This window comes from Gracilinanus agilis, chromosome 2 (assembly GCF_016433145.1).
Source record: "Gracilinanus agilis isolate LMUSP501 chromosome 2, AgileGrace, whole genome shotgun sequence".
NCBI classification, from domain to species: domain Eukaryota; kingdom Metazoa; phylum Chordata; class Mammalia; order Didelphimorphia; family Didelphidae; genus Gracilinanus; species Gracilinanus agilis.
In genome coordinates this window covers 578,984,212-578,995,420 of record NC_058131.1, presented here as the reverse complement: position 1 = coordinate 578,995,420, position 11,209 = coordinate 578,984,212, and the positions used below count along the sequence as shown (strand labels likewise).

At 40.4% G+C, this 11,209-nt stretch overlaps 1 protein-coding gene across 1 annotated transcript in view; it reads right to left on the bottom strand.

Annotated features, from left to right (window-relative positions):
- Nucleotides 1–11,209, bottom strand: part of RORA (RAR related orphan receptor A) — an 897,474-nt gene that overhangs the window by 355,433 nt on the left and 530,832 nt on the right. Inside the window, exon 2 of the mRNA XM_044665391.1 lies at nucleotides 3,382–3,465. Coding sequence (XP_044521326.1) covers nucleotides 3,382–3,465 — 84 coding nt within the window. The remainder of the gene's footprint in view (nucleotides 1–3,381; nucleotides 3,466–11,209) is intronic.

Below are 11,209 nucleotides of genomic sequence, written 5' to 3'. Positions count from 1 at the left end.
AGAGAGAGAGAGAGAGAGAGAGAGAGACAGAGAGAGAGAGACAGAGAGAGAGAGACAGAGAGAGAGAGACAGAGAGAGAGAGACAGAGAGAGAGAGAGAGACTGACTACTGGGTGAACGCCTTCTTGTTCTCTGGGAGCTGTGTTAATTCCTTAAATTGTATTTCCCTTCCCAGGGATTTGCAAACCAGGAGTTCTGCTTAGAGGTTCAGGTTAAAACACACCCCTGAACTTAAAGTAAAAAATAATAACAATGTACAGAGTGATTTTTTTTAAGTTCAAAGAACTTTGTAAACATTAATTAATCAACCTCCTCTCCCCACCAACCTAGACCCTTTACAACACCGTAAGGTATGAATTACCCCCATTTTATAGATGAGAAAATTGAGTCGGGGAGGGAGAATAACTTGTTCCAAGCCACAAATTGAGTTACAATAAAGGCTGTAATAGGGATTTTGGATTCCTAGACCCTCTGATTGCCAGTCCTGCTGTTTTTCTTGTTTCGGTGGGTTGTTAAAGTATCTGTATGTGAAGGAGGGGGTGTGGGGTGCTTAGGAATCTGAGCAAAACTTTCTCCCTGGTTTGGTCATAAAAGCTTCATCCAGTTTAGATCATGTGTTCTCTCTTGGTGCATTTTTTGCCTCTTGGCAATTGGGAGTGCATTCCTCTCAAACAAAGGAAAGTGACTGGGATCAAAGGCTCACCTGACAGGCCATTTAAATGACCAAACCTGTCAAACACACTTCTCTCTAATAAGGATCCCAGATCCACAAGCTGGGGTTTTATGAGCTTAGCCCTGCCTGCAAAGGAAGGAATCCTCAATGAGCACAGGCTGCATCAGCAGTCCCAGAAGGCAAGGGGAAGGCAGTTGCTGCTCAAGGTAGATGATGCTCAGGACAATTTTGGAGAGGAGAAAGGAGGATTAACAGGCCACTGAATTATGTAACTTTTCAACGTAATATCTGAAAGTGGGTATCATTCATCCATGAGCTTCTTATAAGAACCTAGCTGGTAGTACGCAATGGGAGGCTAGATCTCAGACTTTCTCTGGAAATGGAGCCAGTCTTAGCTGACCTTGGAGTGACTGCCCACTTTACCAAGGAATTCTGTGCCATCTGTCACATTCCATAATCCTTAATTGAATGAACCTTCATGTTTCTTAATTCATTAAACCATCCTTGTATGTCCATCCAGCTTTAGGGAAACTTTCCATACAATTCATAATTTGGAAGGAGGTTCGCTCTTCATTTTTTTTTATTAAATGTCTACTAAGTGCCAGGCACATTTCTAAGCAAGGAGGATAAGAAAATAAAGCTGTTTTTGTTCTTAAGGAGCTTACGGTTGATTGAAGGAGATAACATGGACCTATATGAGTATATACAAAATAAATACATTAAGATTAACTGGGTGGGGGAGGTACTGATGTCTGGGGAAGTTAGAAAAGACTTTGTGTAGAAGATAACGATGCTGATATTAGTTTGTGATGTTTAGATTTCCCCTCTTTTCCCAAATCAGGAATTCTAGAGAGTTTCCAAGGACCCATATGATATTTGAAATATCAACGTGTATGTGTGTATGTATGTATGTATGAACGTATTTGTTGTAGACGTGGCTCTCCAAGAAATCTTACTCATATATCAATAAATGGACCGTGGCTCCTCTATCTTTGCAGGTGGAGTTGGGGGTGATGAGAGATTGATTGCCATGATAAACTGAATTAGATTCATCCTCAGATTCAGAACCAGAAGGCATCTAGTGCAAAACTCTCATTTTACAGATGAAGAACCTGAGGCCACATGATTTATTCAAGGTCATGTAAATAGGAAGTATCAGAGCAGGATTTGAACCTAGAGTTTTTATCCAATGTTTTACTAATAGTATGTAGCAGACCTGGACTTTGAACCTACATCTTATGACGCTAAACTGAATGACTCTTTCACTGAGTTCATTTTCTAATTTTAATACTGCTTTCTCTCTCTGCCACCCATCATACCCTCCTCTCTCCTTTCCCCCAAGTTTCCTTTTTCAGACTATGGACAAAAGAACACATTTCATAGGAGTGCAGAACCTGGGGATCCATGAAACCTTGTAAATACGTTACGCCACATATTACCTAGCACAAGGCATGCAGAGGAGGCCCTCCTTTAAAAAGATTTAGGTGTGGTGCCCTTCAGGTTGCAGCTTCCTACAAGAAGCATTGTTCAACTTCTGACTTAGTTTTATTTGGTATTGCACAGAAGAAAACTATTTTAAAGGGGGAGAGGGAAGTAACCATTTCTAAGTTTCCATCCCTACACAGATCTGAAAGAAACAATTTGTCAGATAGGTTACCAGGTACTATCAAGATCTATCAGTTACTCAGGGGAATAGATAGCTAAAAATAATTACTTTGACATCTTGGAGGCTGCTAGGTGGCTCAGTAGATTGAAAGCCAGGCCTAGAGACTGGAGGTCCTGGGTTCAAATTTGAAACATCCCAGCTGTGTGACCCTGGGCAAGTCACTTAACCCCCACTGCCTAGCCCTTATTGCTCTTTTGCCTTGGAACCAATATATAGTATTGATTCTAGGGTGGAAAGTAAGGGTTAAAAAAGCCCCAAACAACTAGCATCCTCCTTCCTGTGCCAAAAAACCCCCAAACAAACCCATCGTTAAAGTCCAAATCGGAAGAGAGCACTTGTTTAGACTGGATGTTCTTGGTTTGAGTGCCAGTTATTAACCAAATGTTCCCATCCAGCGAGGAAGGAGAATGATAGCGAATGAAAGAGTTCCGAGAGTTTCCTGCTCTTGGAATCCGAGTGCCTCCCCCCACTCTTCCCCCTGCATGGACCTAAAAGCTTGGGAATCCACTCACCTTAACCTTGGATGCCCCTGTACTCTGGACAATGAAATTGTTAGCAAAGCTTCCCAGGCTGCTCCCTGGAGGGGGAAAAATAAGTCTACCGGCCCCAGAGTTAGCATGCCAGTGGCCTATTTTGGTCCTTCGGAGCCATTCATTTTAGCGATCAGGACAGTATTGTCCTCAGCACGTCTCCCAATACGGGGAACGGCGCGGAGCCGCCCAGCCGCCCGCTTACTGAATTAAGTGGAGCTGATCTGTAACCCTAAGTCATCTATTTATCCTCTAACTGTGCTCCCCCAAGCAGCCAGTAGCACCGGCATGGGCAGCGGGGAAGGAGAATGCATGCTTTGCCACAGTTCAGTAAGCTGAATCCCAAAGCTTCGGGTAGTCTGGCTGCAGTGTCAAGTCACAGTTACATAACCCACTGAGCTGAATGCCTCCCCGGAGGGGAGAAAACGAGCACACAAAGGAGGAAAAAAAAAGAAGCAGGAAAGGCATGAGGAGAGTGATGGTAAGAAAACAGACTTTTAAAACTTCCAGTACCTTGTGATTTTGGAGAGGTTTGTTTCCCGTTTAATGCACTAGTGTTCTTTAATCCTGGAAACCCACACGTTTCAATTTGGTCAGCTGAGGAAAAGAAAAAAAAAGAGGCAAACCAATGGAGCCAGGCTGAGCTCTCCCCTCATGAGAGGGGCTGGGTAGAGTAAAAATATACAGTGTTGTACAATTATCTTTATTCACTGAACTGAACTCGATGACAAACGGCGTGTGAATTAAAGCATTACCACATTCAACTCCAAACCAAGGGAATCTTCATTTATGGAGAGGCTCGCTGGAGATAGAGGCAATGCCCTTTCGTTTCTGAACTCTGCACATGGACACATGGAAGGAATAAAGGCGAGCCTTGAGGATTAATGTTTTACCAGAAGCTCCTTAAGGCTGATCTCGAGAGATGGCAAGATGGACAGACGAGCATCCCTCTTTTTTTCCCTTTCTTCCCCAAGTTCCCTTTGGCCAAAGGACTGCAAGCGACTACGTTTTTAACTGGACAAGTTGAGGAGTTTGGTCAATACAGCACATTTCTCTTTGTGGATGGGGAAGGGAGTGCTTGGTATTAACGTCACACAAAATCTTAGAAGAACAGAATAAAATAATCTGTGAGAAAGGGGATATCTGTTTACTTTCAAAAGGTTGTTGTATTGTGTTTTTAGGGCAACGCATGCCTTGGTTGGGGTTAAAGAAAAGTCGCTGAGCAAGTTAGTGTTGAGGAGTGGATTTCAGAGATTTGGCCTCTCCGCTCAGGAAGGGTCCCCAGTCTGGGAATGGCTAATGAAGCAAGAAGCCCCCACAGAAATGACGAGTACAATGATTAGGAGCTGATGAATGCATTGTGCTTCTGAGTTTGAGAAAGGCCTAGACTCTGACTACCCTGGGGAGCAGCAGGGGAGAAGGGGGCAAGTTTGAAAATGTCAGCTTTCTATAGAGGAGACATTCTTGGCTTGGGTAGGAATAGAGATAGACAGCTGAGTTAGGTTTAGCTCTAGGGACCCAGAAAAAAAATGGAGGCTGGGGATTTGGTCCAAGAATTTTAATTAGCTTAGGATAGTTTAGCGAGCTAGGGTAACCATTTAGCCCCAGCTGAATAAGATTCTTTCCTATGCAGTTTTTAATAGTTGCATCTCTATGTTTTCTGTTTCTGCTCATGACTCTTTTGTGCCATGTGTGTTTATGTGAGTGTGTGAATATAATATCATGGTTATAGGACAAGAAGAGGCCACAAAGACCCTAATCCCCTCATTTTACAGATGCTCTCTCTCTACTGTATCACAATATTGTCAAGGGTAGAAAAGGCATCCAGCTGTGGCAGTGGTCAAAGAAAGGAAAAAATATTTAAGGATGAAGCTGGCAAATCTCTCACATCTCTGAATCCAGGGTGCCCAATAGATTCAGGGAGAAAGAAGGCAGGAGTTAGAAATCAGCAAGGTGTTTAAATGAAGTAAAGGAGCAAGGTCTGGGCCAATGGCAAGGGGTTCTAGGATCAGTTCTGAGAAAGAGCTGGTGCCCAAGGGACACTCAATAAGACCCAGACTGAGGGTGGACCTTTTCCTAGGTCTGTGATCTCATCATTGGGAGTCTTTCCTTCAGTGACCACAGATCACAATCCATCCATGATTTTTCATAGATATTCATTTAGTTACCCTCAAGGTTATCAACTTTTCCTCAATAATAGTTAAATAAGGTTTCTCAGATGCTTGCCAGTCACATTACCTCCCTCCCCACAAAAAAAAAAAAAATTGTGCTTTTTTTAAGCAAGTAGCTCATAAAATCACACCCATATTTCTCTCTCTTTTATAACATGGATAAATGGTTAAAGAGCTGGCTGTAGAGTCAGGAAGTTGTTGGTTCAAGTGCTGTCTCTGGCATATACCTCTGGAGAATTCACTTAGGGTCTCAGTGACCTATTCTGGACAACTCTCTAAGATTCTAGAGAAGAAACTGATCTGCTTTGGAGGAGGCCATTTCCTCACCCAGGAGTTCTTTAATGAAATCACAGGTCTAATCTCTATGACTTATGTGAAAAGTGTTTCACAAATGAAGAAATCAAAGCTTATTTTTTAAAAAAGTGACTGCCACCTTTCTCTTTTCATTGGAAAGATAGAAGATAATAGATATGGAGTACTCATATGTTGTCAGAATGCTGGTTGGCTTCCTTGTTATGAGAGAAAACTTCCTGTCTTGATGAGAGAGTAAGAGCAAGGAAAATATCCCTATGTGACTGTGGTAAGATAGGGATAGCTGTTGTCCTTTCATTGATATCAGGTGCTTCTGGAAGAGGAAATCCCTTCTACCATACAGGTCTCTTCTCTAAAACTTCTGGTCTTAAAAAGTACTAAGAGAGGTGGGCCTTGAACACAGTTCTTACTGACTTCAATTGCCAGCACTCTTAGACAACTTAAAAAAAAATAAACAAGTGCTAGTTGACGGGGTATATAACATAGGCCAGGAAACTGGGAGGGAGTTAGAGCTCTTCAAGACCAAGGTCTTCTCCTTCTTGAAGCCTCCACCTTCCTTGGCCCAACATCTATTGGAGGCTTCCTAAGAGAGTTTGTCACCATCATATCCAACAGTAATAGGTGGTATAGAATCACCCAGATCCCACCTTCTCCTCTCTCCTGTCCTTCTACCACCCTATACATAGTATTTACTTTCCTCTGTTGATTATTTCCTACTTATTCTGTGTACATATATCAGTTGTACATAGTTGTCTGTATATTGTCTGCCTTATTAGATTGGGAGCTTCTTAAGACAGGGACTTTCTTTTCGTCTTTCTTTGTATCCACAGTGCTTAATAAGTAGACCCTTAATACATGCTTATTAACTGATTCCCCTAGAGAGTCTTTTGCTGGTGCTCTTGAGAAAATGAGTGAGAAGGAGAGGATAAATCTCCACTACAGGAATTTTTATCCCTGGGCCTGAGGCCATGTGGAATATATTTCTGTCTGTTCCACATGGAATTTTGGAAGAGATTTTCCCATAGTAGCAATGTTAGAAAAGACTGTCAAGGTCTAGAGTATCATTTGATAGGCAATGTGGTATAGGAGAAAGTATCCTGGACTAGGAGACAGGAGACCTGGATTCTAGTCCTGGCTCTAGTCACAAAATGAGCGAAGGGGGAAAGTCTAGGGAGCCTCAGTCTCTTTATCTGTAAAACAAAAGGGTTGAAATAGGTGAATTCTAAGTGTCCCCTCTTTCCTGTGAAATTCCTCATTTCTCCAATATGCAGAATTTTCATGCCTTTAAATAGCTCCATTCAATAAATCAACAAAAGACTAAGATTCCCAATCTTGTATCTCAGATGCAAAGTGACTCTGAAATAGAGTTCTCATATTTCTGATTTCCCTGATTTGAATACCTTGCTTACTCCTATACTCTTCCTATCCCAGTGGTCAGTAATCACAACAATGCTGCTATCTTTCATATAACTCCCTTACTATCCCACGAACACTTTCCCAAGGGAAATTAAGGAAGTTCTATTGCCAGGTATCACTAGGGATCAACTTTCACCCGATGCCTGCACCAAGTAGCTCTGAATTTAAGAAACTTCCAGTTCAAATGAGTTGTCATGTTCAGTAGACTATCAGAGCAATGAATCTACATAATTGGTTGGCATCATTTCCAACATCCAGCTTAAGTAAACCACATGGATAAATCCATTCATTCCATCCTTTCAAAGCATTATCAAATACCTACTCCTGTGCAAAGTATTGTGCTGGTTGCTAGAAGTTCCAGTAAGACAAGGTTCTACTTGTTGTCCAGCGGGGAAGAAAACACAAGCACTAATAATGATAATACAAAAGTTACATAATAATTACTATATGATCAAAAACCAACACTATATGAGGCCTGAGGAGGAAGGTCACTAATGTATCAGATAAGGCATCATGGAGAAGATAGTACTTGAATTGGCTTTTAAAGGATAGGTAGGAATTCTACATGTGAATGGTCTACAGTCTACTCTAGGCATCAAGGAATGCACAGCCCCAAAGCATGAAGGCAGGGAAGTAAAGGTCATGTTTGGAGGCCACAGTGTAGTCCAGTTTGGCTGAAGGAAAGTGTGTATGTAAGGTAGGGGAATGAGATAAGAATGGAAGGGAAGGACAATGCCAGGTTATAGAGGGTTTTAAATGTCTGGAAAATACTTAAACTTTAAATGGCAGAAAACAGGGAACCAATAATGGTTTTTGAGCACCAAATATATGACCAGAGTTAAGCACAGGAAAGACTAGTTTGCCAGTAGAATGAAAGATGTAGCGTGGAAAGAGTGGAGGGAAGGAGACTTATTCGGTGGCTGATGCAACATTTAAGGTAGCTAATAATGATGAGCTGTATTAGAGTTCTGGCACTGGAAATAGAGAGGAAGGGAGGGATATAAGAGATGCTGTGGGGGTGGATTCATTGCAACTTACTGTAATCATGGGTTATTAGAATGAGGGAAAGAGAATAACCAGAGGGAATTCCAAGGTTTCTAACATGAAAGTTAGATGAGTGGTGGGGCCCAAAACAAGAATTGTTAAATCAGAGAAAGAGGCACTTTAGAGGGAAAGATAATGTACTTATTTCTTGAATTTAAGGGTCTTTATTTATTTAAATTTAATTAATTTTAATTTTTATTTATGTATGATTTATATATTATATTATTATATTTATATAATNATCAACTTTTCCTCAATAATAGTTAAATAAGGTTTCTCAGATGCTTGCCAGTCACATTACCTCCCTCCCCACAAAAAAAAAAAATTGTGCTTTTTTTAAGCAAGTAGCTCATAAAATCACACCCATATTTCTCTCTCTTCTATAACATGGATAAATGGTTAAAGAGCTGGCTGTAGAGTCAGGAAGTTGTTGGTTCAAGTGCTGTCTCTGGCTTATACCTCTGGAGAATTCACTTAGGGTCTCAGTGACCTATTCTGGACAACTCTCTAAGATTCTAGAGAAGAAACTGATCTGCTTTGGAGGAGGCCATTTCCTCACCCAGGAGTTCTTTAATGAAATCACAGGTCTAATCTCTATGACTTATGTGAAAAGTGTTTCACAAATGAAGAAATCAAAGCTTATTTTTTAAAAAAGTGACTGCCACCTTTCTCTTTTCATTGGAAAGATAGAAGATAATAGATATGGAGTACTCATATGTTGTCAGAATGCTGGTTGGCTTCCTTGTTATGAGAGAAAACTTCCTGTCTTGATGAGAGAGTAAGAGCAAGGAAAATATCCCTATGTGACTGTGGTAAGATAGGGATAGCTGTTGTCCTTTCATTGATATCAGGTGCTTCTGGAAGAGGAAATCCCTTCTACCATACAGGTCTCTTCTCTAAAACTTCTGGTCTTAAAAAGTACTAAGAGAGGTGGGCCTTGAACACAGTTCTTACTGACTTCAATTGCCAGCACTCTTAGACAACTTAAAAAAAAATAAACAAGTGCTAGTTGACGGGGTATATAACATAGGCCAGGAAACTGGGAGGGAGTTAGAGCTCTTCAAGACCAAGGTCTTCTCCTTCTTGAAGCCTCCACCTTCCTTGGCCCAACATCTATTGGAGGCTTCCTAAGAGAGTTTGTCACCATCATATCCAACAGTAATAGGTGGTATAGAATCACCCAGATCCCACCTTCTCCTCTCTCCTGTCCTTCTACCACCCTATACATAGTATTTACTTTCCTCTGTTGATTATTTCCTACTTATTCTGTGTACATATATCAGTTGTACATAGTTGTCTGTATATTGTCTGCCTTATTAGATTGGGAGCTTCTTAAGACAGGGACTTTCTTTTCGTCTTTCTTTGTATCCACAGTGCTTAATAAGTAGACCCTTAATACATGCTTATTAACTGATTCCCCTAGAGAGTCTTTTGCTGGTGCTCTTGAGAAAATGAGTGAGAAGGAGAGGATAAATCTCCACTACAGGAATTTTTATCCCTGGGCCTGAGGCCATGTGGAATATATTTCTGTCTGTTCCACATGGAATTTTGGAAGAGATTTTCCCATAGTAGCAATGTTAGAAAAGACTGTCAAGGTCTAGAGTATCATTTGATAGGCAATGTGGTATAGGAGAAAGTATCCTGGACTAGGAGACAGGAGACCTGGATTCTAGTCCTGGCTCTAGTCACAAAATGAGCGAAGGGGGAAAGTCTAGGGAGCCTCAGTCTCTTTATCTGTAAAACAAAAGGGTTGAAATAGGTGAATTCTAAGTGTCCCCTCTTTCCTGTGAAATTCCTCATTTCTCCAATATGCAGAATTTTCATGCCTTTAAATAGCTCCATTCAATAAATCAACAAAAGACTAAGATTCCCAATCTTGTATCTCAGATGCAAAGTGACTCTGAAATAGAGTTCTCATATTTCTGATTTCCCTGATTTGAATACCTTGCTTACTCCTATACTCTTCCTATCCCAGTGGTCAGTAATCACAACAATGCTGCTATCTTTCATATAACTCCCTTACTATCCCACGAACACTTTCCCAAGGGAAATTAAGGAAGTTCTATTGCCAGGTATCACTAGGGATCAACTTTCACCCGATGCCTGCACCAAGTAGCTCTGAATTTAAGAAACTTCCAGTTCAAATGAGTTGTCATGTTCAGTAGACTATCAGAGCAATGAATCTACATAATTGGTTGGCATCATTTCCAACATCCAGCTTAAGTAAACCACATGGATAAATCCATTCATTCCATCCTTTCAAAGCATTATCAAATACCTACTCCTGTGCAAAGTATTGTGCTGGTTGCTAGAAGTTCCAGTAAGACAAGGTTCTACTTGTTGTCCAGCGGGGAAGAAAACACAAGCACTAATAATGATAATACAAAAGTTACATAATAATTACTATATGATCAAAAACCAACACTATATGAGGCCTGAGGAGGAAGGTCACTAATGTATCAGATAAGGCATCATGGAGAAGATAGTACTTGAATTGGCTTTTAAAGGATAGGTAGGAATTCTACATGTGAATGGTCTACAGTCTACTCTAGGCATCAAGGAATGCACAGCCCCAAAGCATGAAGGCAGGGAAGTAAAGGTCATGTTTGGAGGCCACAGTGTAGTCCAGTTTGGCTGAAGGAAAGTGTGTATGTAAGGTAGGGGAATGAGATAAGAATGGAAGGGAAGGACAATGCCAGGTTATAGAGGGTTTTAAATGTCTGGAAAATACTTAAACTTTAAATGGCAGAAAACAGGGAACCAATAATGGTTTTTGAGCACCAAATATATGACCAGAGTTAAGCACAGGAAAGACTAGTTTGCCAGTAGAATGAAAGATGTAGCGTGGAAAGAGTGGAGGGAAGGAGACTTATTCGGTGGCTGATGCAACATTTAAGGTAGCTAATAATGATGAGCTGTATTAGAGTTCTGGCACTGGAAATAGAGAGGAAGGGAGGGATATAAGAGATGCTGTGGGGGTGGATTCATTGCAACTTACTGTAATCATGGGTTATTAGAATGAGGGAAAGAGAATAACCAGAGGGAATTCCAAGGTTTCTAACATGAAAGTTAGATGAGTGGTGGGGCCCAAAACAAGAATTGTTAAATCAGAGAAAGAGGCACTTTAGAGGGAAAGATAATGTACTTATTTCTTGAATTTAAGGGTCTTTATTTATTTAAATTTAATTAATTTTAATTTTTATTTATGTATGATTTATATATTATATTATTATATTTATATAATCTGCATATTATATAAATATGACAATATATAAATAAATATTTGTTGTTTATTATCTTTATTTAATTTAAATTTAATTTAAAACTTGAATTTAAGTGAGTCATGTAGTGGATATATTCACTTATGGACTTGGACATGACCTTGTATTCAAAAGAGA